This window comes from Nicotiana tomentosiformis, chromosome 3 (assembly GCF_000390325.3).
Source record: "Nicotiana tomentosiformis chromosome 3, ASM39032v3, whole genome shotgun sequence".
Taxonomy (NCBI): domain Eukaryota; kingdom Viridiplantae; phylum Streptophyta; class Magnoliopsida; order Solanales; family Solanaceae; genus Nicotiana; species Nicotiana tomentosiformis.
The window spans coordinates 68323805-68338332 of NC_090814.1; the positions used below are offsets into that span (position 1 = coordinate 68323805).

General features: G+C 38.4%; 2 protein-coding genes across 7 annotated transcripts in view; one reads left to right on the forward strand and one right to left on the reverse strand.

The window, feature by feature from the left end:
* LOC104100457 (uncharacterized) overlaps positions 1 to 9609 on the reverse strand; it is a 57149-nt gene extending 47540 nt beyond the window's left edge. For 3 of the 5 annotated variants that reach the window (XR_011414754.1, XM_070197079.1, XM_070197080.1), the window contains exons 1-5: positions 9312 to 9486; positions 8383 to 9187; positions 8088 to 8294; positions 7472 to 7533; positions 146 to 635 (exon numbers count right to left, since the gene is read on the reverse strand). Coding sequence is in view for 4 of the 5 variants with exons in the window: in XM_070197079.1 (XP_070053180.1) it covers positions 146 to 635; positions 7472 to 7533; positions 8088 to 8294; positions 8383 to 9185 (1562 nt within the window). In the remaining variant the exon portion in view is untranslated. The other 2 variants (XM_070197078.1, XM_070197077.1) reach the window with 2 other exon arrangements.
* Positions 1 to 13951, forward strand: part of LOC104104949 (uncharacterized) — a 52426-nt gene extending 38475 nt beyond the window's left edge. Inside the window, exons 2-5 of one of the 2 annotated variants that reach the window (XM_070197081.1) lie at positions 12148 to 12295; positions 12423 to 12498; positions 12635 to 12761; positions 13527 to 13951. In XM_070197081.1, coding sequence (XP_070053182.1) covers positions 12182 to 12295; positions 12423 to 12498; positions 12635 to 12761; positions 13527 to 13719 — 510 coding nt within the window. In that variant the 5' untranslated portion in view covers positions 12148 to 12181 and the 3' untranslated portion in view covers positions 13720 to 13951. Of the gene's footprint in view, positions 1 to 12045; positions 12296 to 12422; positions 12499 to 12634; positions 12762 to 13526 lie in introns of those variants that run through there. The other variant, XM_009613168.4, reaches the window with a different exon arrangement.
* The last annotated feature ends 577 nt before the right edge of the window (positions 13952 to 14528 follow it).

Genomic DNA, 14528 nt, shown 5'->3' on the forward strand with positions numbered 1-14528 from the left:
AACTGTTTTATATCTGGTTCTACCTTTCATGAACCATACTCTATTGGGAGGAAATCAAAGGAAAAAGATGTAATTCAGGAGGGTAACATGAAGAAATGACATGTACGAAATGGACCAAGGGAAATGAAAGGATAAGTAAGAATACCGAACAATTTCAGCATGCCACTGGGGCAATATAGGAGCTGGACACACTATAAGAGTTGCACCTGTGGCAACCGGCGCTACAGTAGCTTGGATCAGTTCTGAGCATGGTTCGCAGATATAGCAGCCTTCCATCTCAACTATTTTAACATCGTTTTTGCGTTTAGCTCGCTTGCACATATTGACAGTTGACTGCTGTCCATTTAAGATTGCTTCGCATTTTGCATATTTCTTTTTAGGTGAGTAACCCACACAATCTGCATGTTGCCACGCATCACAAACATCACACTGAACCCACAATCCTTTATATCTGATGCTTTCACTCACAGAACCACATATACACTCAACACGCTCTCTTTTCAGTCTTTTCAGACTATTTTTCTGACCCTCATCACACAGCAATTCACCAGTAAAATTGCCAACACAAGATGATGCCACCGGATGTGTAAATATACAGGCAAGCAGCTCAACAGTTTTTCCCAGCCCCATCTCATCTGCAATATGACAATAACAGAAGAAGCAACACAAACGAAGTAAGGATTTCAATGATTAAAATGCCAAAAGGCATTGTTCACAGTTGAGGTACGTAATATTTGCAGAACTGCCTAACATCATATATATTGAAACATTCAAGCATGCACCAATTACTTATATGGAAATTATTATCAGAAAATAAGCAAAGCATCCCTTAATAACTCACTGATAAGGTAATTAAATATGAGGAAAGTGTTTCAATCAAAAAGAAAAATTGAAGGGGAAAAAAGACCTCTTTGAAAGCAACACGACATGTATGATGGAGCAAAGACCCGAGTGAGGACGGTGGGTGGGGACTCGGACCATTTTCCGGTTATGATGGGGTTGCATCAGGGGTCGACATTCAGCCCTTTTTTGTTTGCCCTGGCGATGGACGTACTGACGCGCCACATCCAAGGGGAGGTGTCGTGGTACATGCTATTTGCAGATGATATTGTATTGATTGACAAGACGCGAGATAGTGTGAACGCGCAGTTGGAGGTATGGAGGCAGACCATGGAGTCTAAAGGTTTCAAGTTGAGCAGGACCAAGACAGAATACTTGGAGTGTAAGTTAAGTGGCGAGACTCAAGGAGGGGAAGGGGAGGTGAGGTTGGACTCGCAGGTCATCCCTAGGAGAGACAGTTTTAAGTACCTTGGGTCTATTATTCAGGGGATGGGGAGATTGATGAAGATTGTGAGAAAGCACGGGAGAAAATATATTATTGATATTAGATACTCAATACAATACAAGAGGTCCTTATTTATAGCTATACCCTACAAGGATATATTACTCCTATTCCAATGTGGGACAAGATTACATTATGTACATATCTGTAAACTAGCACTCCCCCTCAAGCCGATGCATACAAATCATATGTACCGAGCTTGTTACATATATAACCAATACGGGGACCAGTGAGGGACTTGGTGAAAATATTTGCAAGCTGATCATTCGACCTCACAAACTTTGTGGCAATCTCTCCTGAAAGCATCTTTTCTCTGACGAAGTGACAATCAATTTCAATGTGTTTAGTTCTCTCATGGAACACCGGATTTGATGCAATATGAAGGGCAGCTTGATTATCGCACACAAGTTCCATCCGACTAATTTCACCAAATTTCAACTCCTTGAGCAATTGTTTGGTCCAGACTAGCTCACATGTTGACATAGCCATTGCTCGATATTCTGCTGCTGCACTAGACCGAGCAACTACATTCTGTTTCTTGCTCTTCTAAGACACCAAATTTCCTCCTACTAAAACACAATATCCAGACGTAGAACGTCTATTAGAAGGTGATCCTGCCCAATCAGCATCTGAGTATCCAACGATATGCTCATGACCTCGATCCTCAAATAGTAACCCTTTGCCTGGAGCCGATTTTATATACCGAATAATGCGGACAACTGCATCCCAATGACTATCACAGAGAGAATTCATAAACTGACTTACAACACTCACAGGATAAGAAATGTCGGGTCTAGTCATTGTGAGATAATTTAATTTACCAACCAGCCGCCTATAGCTTGCAGGATCACTAAGCGGCTCCCATGTCCTGGTAGAAGTTTAGAATTCGGATCCATCGGAGTGTCAACAGGTCTGCAACCTATCATCCCTGTCTCCTCAAGAATGTCTAAAGCATATTTTCTTTGAGAAATAACAATACCTGAGCTAGACTGAGCAACCTCAATACCTAGAAAGTACTTCAATCTGCCTAGATCCTTAGTTTGGAAGTGCTGGAAGAGATGCTGCTTCAGATTGGTAATACTATCCTGATCATTGCCAGTAATAACAATATCATCAACATAGACTACCAGATAAATACAGAGACTTGAAGCAGAGTGCCGATAAAACACAGAGTGATCAGCTTCACTACGAGTCATGCCAAACTCCTGGATAACCGTGTTGAACTTACCAAACCAGGCTCGAGGAGACTGCTTTAGACCATAAAGTGACCAACGCAAGCGACATACAAGGTCATGAGACTCTCCCTGAGCAACAAAACCAGGTGGTTGCTCCATATAAACCCCATCCTCAAGATCACCGTAAAGAAAGGCATTCTTAATATCCAGCTGATAGAGAGGCCAATGACGAACCGCAGCCATGGATAGAAAAATTTGGACTGATGCTACTTTAGCCATAGGAGAAAAGGTATCATTGTAATCGAGCCCAAATATCTGAGTATATCCTTTGGCAACAAGACGGGCCTTAAGTCGATCAACCTGGCCATCGGGACCAACTTTGACTGCATAAACCCAACGACAACCAACAGTAGATTTACCTGAAGGAAGAGCAACAAGCTCCCAAGTACCATTTGTATGTAAAGCAGGCATCTCGTCACTCATAGCCTGTCGCCATCCTGGATGAGACAACGCTTCACTTGTAGACTTAGGGATGGAAACCGAGGACAAAGAAGATAATGGGGAGATGATAGACGATGATAACTTAAACCGACATAATGGGGATTAGGATTAAGTGTGGTCCGTATACCTTTCCGAAGAGCAATCGGTGTACTAGGAAGGCAGTAGGAGCAGGGTCAGGTGCAGGACGAGAACCAGTTGAGCCTGATGTAGGGCGCGAACGACGATGATAAGTCAAGAGTGGTGTTCCTGTGGCTGGGGATCTAGGAGGAACAACACTAGACTCCTCAACGGTTGGTATGGGTGAAACTTTTGTGGTCGAGGGTGGAGGAGGAGCTATAGTAAACTCCTCAAAGGTCGGTATAGGTAAGACCTCAGATATATCATGGTGGTCAGCAGAGGTAAAAAAAATGTTTATACTCAAAAAATGTGACGTCAGCTGACATAAGGTACCTACGAAGATTAGGGGAATAACAACGATATCCCTTCTGAACACGAGAATAACCAAGGAAGACACACTTGAGAGCACGAGGAACTAACTTATCTTTCCCAGGGGCTAAGTTATGAACAAAACACGTGCTCCCAAAAACACGAGGTGGAAGAGAGTATAAGGGTGACTGGGGAAACAATACTGAATGCGGAATTTGATCCTTGATGGGAGATGAAGGCATCTGATTAATCAAATAACAAGCTGTGAGAACTGCATCGCCCCAAAAATGCAACGGAACACGAGATTCAATTAGAAGTGTGCGAGCAGTCTCAATAAGATGCATATTCTTTCTCTCTGCAACCCCATTTTGCTGAGGGGTATAAGGACAAGATGTCTGATGAATAATTTCTTGAGAAGTCATAAACTGTTGAAACTGAGAAGATAAATATTCTAAGGCATTATCACAGCGAAAAATGCGAATAGAAACACCAAATTGGTTTTTGATTTCAGCACAGAAACTCTGGAACATAGAAAATAACTCAGAATGATCTTTCATTAAGAAAAGCCAAGTAGATCTTGAATAATCATCAATAAAACTAACAAAATAACGAAATCCCAAGGTTAAACTGACTCTACTAGGACCCCATATATCAGAATCAACTAAGGAGAAAACAGACTCTACAAGACTCTCAACACTACGCGGAAAGGAGGCTCGGGTATGTTTCCCAAGCTGACACGACTCACAATCTAATGTAGACAAACTAGATAAACTAGGCACCATCTTCTGAAGTTTGGATAAACTCGGATATCCTAAACGTCTGTGGATTAGGTCTGGAGGATCTGTAACTAGACATGTTGTGGAAGGACCGAGTGAGTCAAGGTAGTAAAGGCCTTCTGATTCACGTCTTGTACCAATTGTCTGTCCCGTACTGCGGTCCTGCATAATAAAAGAATCGTCAATAAAATATATACCACAATTGAGGGCACGAGTCAAACGACTAACCGATGCAAGACTAAAGGACAGCCAGGAACATAAAGAACGGAATCTAGGGTGATAGAAGACAAGGGATTAGCTTATCCTACTCCTTTGGCTAAAGTAACGATGGGAAGAGACTGTGAATATACAATATTCGACAAAAGTGATATATTACCAGAGATGTGATCAGAAACGCCTGAGTCCATGACCCATGGTCCAAGAGTACTAAACTGGGAAACACAAGCAAAAGAATTACCAGCAACAAAAGTATCAGTCTGAGCAACCGAGGTTACTTGTGGAGATGTCTGCTTACTTGCTCGATACTGAAGGAGTTCATTATATTCTTCTTTAGATAAAGAAAATCCCTGGTTTCCTGTAGTCTCGGTCTGAGCAATGTAAGCATTTTTGGGTGGACGACCATGTAAGGAATAGCACATTTCACGAGTGTGTCCAAGTTTGTGACAATAAGAACACTTGGGTCTAGATCTTCCAAAATGACCTCCTCCTCATCTATTCTCCATAGTTTGAGACGCCCGAACATCCACTGTCTGGGATGCGAGAACAGAGGAATCATGTATCTGTGATGAGATCACTGGGTGACTTGTGCTGCAGCAAGGCGGAGTAATCGAGAGAATAATTCATCAACTGTGAGGACAGTCGTACTAGCCAAAATCTGGTCGCGTACTGAATCAAGATCATTAGGAAGTCCAGCGAGGGTAAGAACTAGAAACATATTCTGTCGTTGCTCTTGTTGTTTTTCAACACTAGCAGAAACTGGCATCAACTTCTCAAATTCCTCCATGACTGCCTGTACTTGACCCAAGTAAGTAGACATATCTAATTCCTGCTTCTTTAAGTTTGTCATCCGCGATATCACATCATAGAAGCGAGATATGTCATTAGTGTATAAGGTACGAGCCTGTGCCCAAACCAAATAACATGTCCGGAATGGACGAAACAACGGCATCAACTTGGAATCAAAATATCGTCACAAGATGCTACATAACTGAGCATCGATCTTTGCCCAAAGTGCTATCGCCCTTTCATCTCCTTCGCTAGACTGTTTGATTAGATGATCTTGAACACCTTGACCTTTACACCACAACTCGACAGATGAAGCCCAAGCTAAGTAATTTGAACTTCCCATTAAAGGTTCCGAGGTAATCATAACACTAGAGCTTCCAGAACTCATGTTTCTAGACTCAAAAACATCAAATCCCAAAGACATCGTTGCAAATTATTACCAAATAAGAGAAAGAATCAATTGTAATCCACTGAAACAGAGTAAGGAAATATTGTAGTCGTCGGAACCTCAATGTAGATGCCGGACAAAACACTGTTCACGCCGGAAAAATATAAAAGTTGTCGGAATTTGGTGTAACATGGATGGGTAGGCTCGGAATTTCCTTGCGAACAATCTGTCCCAAAGAAATTTTTCCGAAAAGTGACCTGAAAGGGACCCACGCGCCGGCGCGTGGCGTCGGAACTTCGCCGGAAAATGTCTTCCGGCGGCGAGTGGGAGCTCGTGGAGGGTCTTCTGACGGAGATATTTTTATGGGTTGGTCGCCGGAGGCCGATATACTTCGTGGTGGTGTTGGTTTTTGCACAACACTGACGAAAAATGGCTTTATTTTTTTTTTTAACTGCGGCAGACCTGTGTTTGCTGGAAAAAAGACTTTCGGTTGACTGACTTCTCTTCCCGGAGTCGCTGGAATTTATGCACAGCGATAAATCTCTCACGATTGCTCTGATACTATGTGATAAAGCACGGGAGAAAATATATAATTGATATTAGATACTCAATACAATACAAGAGGTCCTTATTTATAGCTATACTCTACAAGGACATATTACTCCTATTCCAATGTGGGACAAGACTACATTATGTACATATCTGTAAACTAAAAAAGATGTCACACATCATATTGGGGCGGTATAGATTAAATGGAGACTCGCTTCCGGTGTTTTGTGTGACAAGAAGGTGCCACCGAAACATAAAGGTAAGTTCTACAAAGTGGTGGTCAGACCGACAATGTTGTATGGGGCTGAGTGTTGGCCAGTCAAGATCGCTCAGAAGATGAAGGTAGCAGAGATGAGGATGTTGAGATGGATGTGCGGGCACACCAGGTTAGATAGGATCAGAAATGAGATTATTCGCGACAAGGTGGGTGTGGCCCCTATTGAGGACAAAATGCGGGAAGCGCGACTTAGGTGGTTTGGTCATGTGAGGAGGAGGAGCACAGACGTCCCGGTGAGGAGGTGTGAGAGGTTGACATTGGAGGGCCTACAGAGAGGTAGAGGTAGGCCAAAGACGAGGTGGGGAGAGGTGATTAGGCAAGACATGGCGCAGCTTCAGCTGACCGAAAACATGACCCTTGATAAGAAGGTATGGAGGTCGAGGATTAGGGTAGTAAAGTAGGTAGTCTAGATTGTTCATAACAGTAGTATTGGCACGCAGTATCGCTTTCTGTTGGTAGCAGGTTTTAATGACTAACCGTTGTTTTCTTTTATTGTTGATCACCTTACTATCTTGTTGTTTTTATTCTGCTTTTTATGGCTTTTTGGTGTTGTCCCTTATTGTCTATATTTTCATTAATGTGGTGCTTATGCTTTCCTGAGCCGAGGGTCTATTGGAAACAGCTTCTTTATCCTCACAAGGTAGGGGTAAGGTCTGCGTACACACTACCCTCCCCAGACCCCACGGTGTGGGATATTACTGGGTATGTTGTTGTTGTTGTTGAAAGCAACAGGACATGTTTGTTACCGAAAGCAATCACATGTCAGGCAGTAAATAATATCCACATTTTTAATCAGCAAGGTAAATTCCATCAATGAACAGCACTAGAAGGTGCTAAGATATGTACAGAGGATCAGCCAGCAGAAAAAGAAAAGGAAAAAAATCGTATGGTCCATTGATCCTATCTATCCTAGAAAAGATTCTATGCCGTCCAACACATTTTCAGCACCAAGGGATACAAAATGAAATTGTTAAAGGATAGAAAGCAATAATATAAAATGGTGGATCAAGGATGAACGGTCATTTCGCTTACCAGCTAAAATACCACCAGGAACAACTGGTGGGGCAATCTCTGCATGCAAGGATACATTTCCACTGAAAAGTAACATCAGAAACTGATCATTAGATAACTCTGCCTAAGCGGTTAAAAAGTATGACCAATATAACTTAATAAAAGAGATATTTAAGGGAGATATCAGTTCAATCCAAAATAGTTCTTTTTCAATTTTTGACTCCTTATACTTGAATTAAGAACAATATAGTTGTGAGCTACGGAAAAAAAAGGAAGAAGAACCAAACAATAGTGATCCAAGCCATCAGGAAGAATGAAATTTTCCATTCATGTGAGTATGTGACCTTTTCAAAAAAGGGGGGGACCAATGGATTCTTGTCCTGGAATTAGGGATGTAGATAACAAGTCACATCCCAATCCAAAGAACAGAAAAATGACGATAAACTGATCGCCAACCTTTTGAATTCATAAAACGCAAGATAGCAAAACCAAATTCAGTTAGTGCCAACAGTTGGAAGTGTCCATTTCACCACAAAGGGACCTATTGGATGAACCATGGATGAAAAATACTTCAAATGATGGTCAATTCAGTGAATCTGATGGTAACATTCTGTTCATTAAAGAGAGAAAAACATACCAAAATGGATTGTAGTATATTGTCATAGAGGTCTCAATTAAACTCAGTTGCATACATAGAGGAGAAATAAAGCGATTTATTTTGCTTTGCAAAGAGCCATCAAAATTTCTTTTCTCCCTCTGCACCATCCAATAAGCTGCACGACGCTGGTAAGGTCTAAGCTTAGGAAGCAAACCAGGGAGGTTATCGTCCAGCATCGGCTCCTCCCTGCAGGAAATATCATGAATGCATAGCCAAGTATGAGGAAATTTGTAGCATAGCCAACATAAATATAAACTTTATGTCAAACACTCACTTTGATGGCTTAATAGCTTCATAGAAACTAGCTACATCAAACCTAGAACATTTCCTTGAAGCAGAACTTTCAGCCAGCCCTGAAGCTAGACCAACATCTGAATGTGCTGCCACCTCGTATCCATATCTAGCCTCTGAAGTCACAACCTCTGGACGTAGCCAAGCCATCACATGCATCATGCTCTTTTTCCATAGCTGTCTGGATGTATCAAGAAGTGACTCACACGCGTCAAATGCACTTCTTAAAATCTCCACCCTCAACCGTATAGATGCTAAACAACTTGGAACAATATGCCCCGTAACAGGCCTCAACGTCAAGAATTTCAAACTAGCCAAATGGACTAGCCCCGATATACCTTCATCAGGTCCATCAAAATTTCCCTCCACCAACACAACATTTTCCTCCAAACCCTCCTTCTCCTTTTTCACTACAATTTCCAAACATATACTACTAGCAGGGAATACAGGCCAATGACCTAACTTTATCCTATTAAGATACTCATCAACATTACTCACCCTAAACCTCAATATATACCTCGAATCCCGGTAAAACTCCTCATCCAATACATAGTGACAAAACTCTTCACTAACATTCAAGTCAGATAAAACAATTTCAGAAATATCCATATGTTCATCAGACAACCAATTAGACCTGTCAATTTCAACGAAAAATGGCACGTCAACTTCAAAAGACACATCTTTTTTCGCAGTTTCAGCATCATTTTTGCCGTTTGATTGCCCATTAGGAACTTCTCCTTCCAAAATTCCTACTGAACGATTTGGCTTAGATTTCCTTCGACCCATTGCTGCAAAAAGCACAGAAATAGTACAAAAGAACAATGTGATTATAAAATAATACTAATTGAAGAACCTGTACATATAGCAATGACAATTGAAGAGTTGTGAAATGAACTTATGTGAGCTACTCACTCTAATGGAACAGATAGTTTCATAATTCAATGGCTTCTCAGAAAACTGATAGCAGTGAAATCAGTTTTTTTCTTTTTTAAAGAGAAATAGGCTACATAATTTCTGAGGTGAAATTTGTGGAAATTTGAAAAAATAACTGAAGGGTGAAAAGAGAAATAGAAAAAGGGACAAAGAGTGAAACCTCAAATTCCCGCGAGTAGAAACGTTGAGCTTCGAGTTGTAAGAGGAGGTTCGAAAACCTTTGATTGATTTGTTTCCGTACTGGGGGCTAAAGTGACGGCACTGTTCACAAAAATCTCGAATGTAACCGACTTTGTCTTTTTAGTGTCTTTCCTATACGTCTCGTAACCGCCTGTAATGCTACCCTATAAGGGTATTCTAATCATTTCATATTTTAAAAATAAGGAGACTGGTAAAAGAAACGAGAAAATAACAAAATGGTCTACTATATCTGCGTGTAGGTTCAAAATAGTCCTTTAAAGATAATTTTGAGCAGTTAGCCCCTTGAATGTTTCAAAAGTGATAATGTTTAGTCTTTGTCAAATCTTTGACAAATTCTTAGTGGGCGTTTGGACATAAAAAATGTAAAATTTCGAAAAAAATAAATTTTTTTTTAAATAAAAATGGTATTTAAAAATTAGAGTTGTGCTTGGACATGAATATAATTTTAACAGTTTTTTATTTTTTGTGAGTGATCCGAAGTGAAAATTTTGAAAAATAATTTTTTTGAGTTTTTAAAATTTTCAAAAAAATTCTGAAATTTATCCTTAAGTGAAAATCGAAAATTTCATGGCCACACTGATTTTCAAAAATAAAATAAAATAAGTGATCTTTTTTTATGGCCTAACGAGTCCTTAAGTATCTAGTTGTTCGATTTAAAGGAACTCACATTTGGAGGTGTAGTTTTCACTATAGTGATCTAATTTTTATTTTTATTTTGAGTTTGATGCAATTCTCTTAGGTATAAGTTTTGTTATCTTTGCTCTATTTTTCGTACTTGGCGCAATTTTTAGTATAGTTATTTTAAATTTGATAAGAAAAATTCAAATATTTTCACTATCCATGTTAAATATAATTAAAATTTATTAAATAATTAATAAATACAAAAGGGACCTTTAAAGCAGTTGGGTATAACAATGAAGACTCGAGGAACATGCATCAATTCTCTATTAATAAGCTTTTATAACGAATTGAGATGAGAATTTCAGAAAGTTAGTTGAAAGATAATATCCCGTAACAACTATGGTTATTCTTAATGGATTTTTGTGCTACAATTGGTAGCTCATGGAAGGATGTACACAAAGGACAAGTTTTTAAAATGGTGTATTGTTCAGGAGCTAATATGCCCTTTTATGTGACAGTGAAAATGAATCTACGAAGCACTTATTTTTCAAGTGTGCTTATCCTGCTGAATTATGGAGTAGACTGGTTTCAAAGAGCACCAATAGCACCAATAGAATGTGGTCATTAACTCAATTATGCAGTCACAAATGCAAAAGGAAAAATGTAAAAGCTAAAATCTACAAAATAGTGATATCTACGAGTGTCTATTACGCAAGAGAGGAATCAAAGAATCTTTCAAGGAAATACAGAAGCATTGATGTTATCAGCAATCTAATTGTCAAAGACATCCATTTCAGAGGAAATTGGTGAACAGTTGAGATTTTTGAATTTTTACCCCTAAGTTGTTAATGTAAATATGCAAATAGGGGGTGGTGGGAGAGGTAGTTGCTAGCAATTGTAGGAAGCTGAGGTTGTTCAGCTTTTCTTTTTTGTATTTTGTATTGTTTGTATATATTTTTTCCCTGGTAAATGAAATGTATAGTTATCAAAAAGATAATAATTTTATGAAAACAAAAAATATTCACTTCTTACCAACTTAAAGAACTAAAACTAATAAAGTCAGAGTTTGATTAAAAATTTATAAAGACAAAAATATTAGGGTGCATAAGAATAATGTTGAATATAGTGTATTAGTAGTGTTGATATTAGTTATGCTTGCAATTGTTGTGTTGACATTAGTTATGCTGACATATTTCTTATCCATTGTTTGGTTTGATGTATTAAAAGCATTGCACAATTTCTAAAAGAATTGTTTGTATACAATAATACTCTCATAACCAGTCCATCACTTTATTTTTTTAAAAGAAACATATGATGATGAATGTTTTTATATGAAAAAGGTTTTAAAAAAATTATTTGATTTGTCTATCTATATTGTAGTATCGAACTAATTATTTATTTATAAAAAAAATTATGCTAAGTTATTTATCTACTAGGGATATAATTTTATTTCTCACTTTCTTGGATTATTTGGCAAAGAAAGTTTGAATTAAAAAAATAAAAGGAAAACGAGTTGATTACAAGTTCGTTCCAGTACATAGTAGTAGAGTACAGATTTATAAATTTACAATGAAGAAATTAGTATAGATATAAATAGCGGGGGCAATTTCAGTATTAAACTTTACATCAGACTTGCATTAATATAATAGCATACTTTAATCAAGCATAAATTTTGAAGGGCAATTTCGTCTGTAGCTAAGCTAATGCATGCATTACATTCTATTGCATTATTAATACCATGATTTAGTCATGCACAAGATAATACCCAATATGGTGTATAACTAATGTTTAAGTTCAAAGAGCGTATAAAATAAGGTGTTATTAATAGAGAAAGTTAATGCATATCCTACCAAACGACATATTTTATATGTCACTCTAAACCTACCCTAAACATAAGGGATCATTTTTGATAATTTTTACCGGTAAATGAAACAAACGGCATAGGGCTTTAGGGTTTTGCACTGTGTTTCCAATTGGGCAAGAAAAACAAGTCAAGAAGGGTCTCAAAAATCAAAATCGGTGAAGAAATGGGAGGGGGAAGGAAGAATTTGAAGAGGGCCGTCGAAGAAGAATTTTTCACTCTTCAACAGGGCCAAAGCATTATGCAGGTTGTGGACCTTCGAGGTTCCAACCTTATTCAAGTATGAAAAACCGTACTAATTTCTTCCTTTTTTTCTGTGTATGTGTGTGTGTTCTAGAGTAGTTGTTTTGGTTTTTTAATGAATTGATACTGAATTTTTAGTTTTTTTTTTTTTTTAATTTTTGAAGGTGATGGATGCGAAAGGGGAAACATCAATAGCAATATTTCCAGCGAAATTTCAGAAAAGCATGTGGATAAAAAGAGGTTTGCTTTGGTATTTCCTATCCTAAATTTTTGGGGATTTATTATGGTTGTTGATTTCATGCCTTTATTTTTGGCATTGAAAGAATAATGTGAGTGTTTTCCTTTGTGTTTTGTATCTTTTTTCCTCAATGAATAGGCAATTTTGTTGTGGTTGATGAGAGAGGAAGAGAGGAAGCTGTCGAGTCAGGTAGAAAAGTGGGATGTGTTGTTACGCAGGTACTCTATTATGAACAAGTCCGTGTGCTTCAAAAGTCACCTGAATGGTGAGACTCTATAATTCAAGCACCTCTTTTTCGCCCCCTTTTTCAGTTCTAATGAAAGGGGGAGGAGATTATTCTTTTAAAAAATCTGTTCTTGACTGGGAAAGGAAAAAAGTAGGGTCATACTGCTCGATGAGCCTATTGTTGTAAATCTCTAGTGGAATGGATACATTATTATAACTTGTGAACTTGCAGCTCGAACATTTACAAAGGATTTTGGGATTGAAAATTGATCACTGATGTCTGGAAACAGAAGATATGATATTTGGCTTTTTAACTGTCAAGTGGGCTGTAGGGGTCTACTCCATTTTGAATTTTTGTGTTTTTACATCCACCCGAAGAATAGATCTTGACCTTCCTCTAGTAAGTCTCTAGGTTGTTCCTTACAGTATATGTCGATCGGCTTAGAAGAAAAAGGCTCTCAGTAACTACTCTGCTGAGCGTGTGTTTTACTAATGGTTGATTTCACATAGTTGGACATTTATGTTTGAACATGCTATCTGTAATTGATAGATTGCTCTGTATACTTCCCATGTATATATGCAATAGTTGGTTAATTTTTGTAGACGCCACCCCTAGGTGAAACTATTTTATCATAACTACCTCCTATCGCCCCTCCTGACTGAGATACTGACTTCAATCCTCTGAGTGTTGTCTGATTGGTTGTGAGAGTCTACATCTGAATGCTCCTCTCCTACCATGAGCTCCCCTCCCCCCAAATAGTTTTCGTTCAGAAATTTTCTTATGTATGCAATACTCTGTGCACAGGCCAGAGGTCTTCAAATCCACAACAGTAGAGAGTTCAAAACAGGATACGCAATCAGATAATAATACCCAGATGGATGAGAATGAAGACTCAAGTGATGATGATGGACTCCCTCCATTAGAAGCCAATACAAATAGATTAAATCCATTTCAACAGGAGTCCGAGACAGAATCTGATTCAGATACTGATTCCTGATCCATGCTTTCGGACATTCATGGCACCATAAATGATGCCTTCATTTTTGCGGATGAAGTTGGTTGTAAAGACATTGCTGTCTTTGAATGCTATTGATTGTAAATCTGCTTGCAATTGAATCAATGTCTCTGTTATACTAGTTAATATGTCAAGCCCACATCTGGAGTGAGTAAACTTCTGAAGTTCCACATTAGAATTTTCTAAAATCATTATGCTGGCATGGTTTTTCCAATGCTATTATGTTTGATGGGATGTTCTTCTATATTGAAATTATACGTAGGCATACTTAGTTTGGAATTAACTCCTGATTTAAGGTGAATGAGCACGTAGCAAGGTCGATTGGCTTTTTACCTTTTTTTGATAAATAATCAACTCTTCGTTTATGTCTTCTTTCTTAATGAATTTATGATTTAGCTGCTCCCTGCTCAGAAAAGCACTAGAAAGAACAATCGTGATGGCATTCCCATGATACATACTTCAGGAAAAAGGGTATGGATAAGAAGACGGAATTGCAAGTTTTGAGTATTCATTTCAATTTTCCAACGTCCTTGAGTTCTGTTAAATCCTGAGAATTATGTCCAATCTAATCCTTGGTCAGGTGGAAAGTTAAAGCAAAGGACACGGAAATATTTATTTCATATTTTCTTCACGACTGGTTGTTTACTTGCTTTTAGCCTGGAATCCTGGATCTTCCAAGTAAATTAATTAAAATAAAGAAAATATTATGCTTTAAATGTAATTAGCAGATAATCTCTACGTACATTAGTAGTACTTAGAGCTTGTTTGGCCGTCCAAAAGTATTTTTTTGT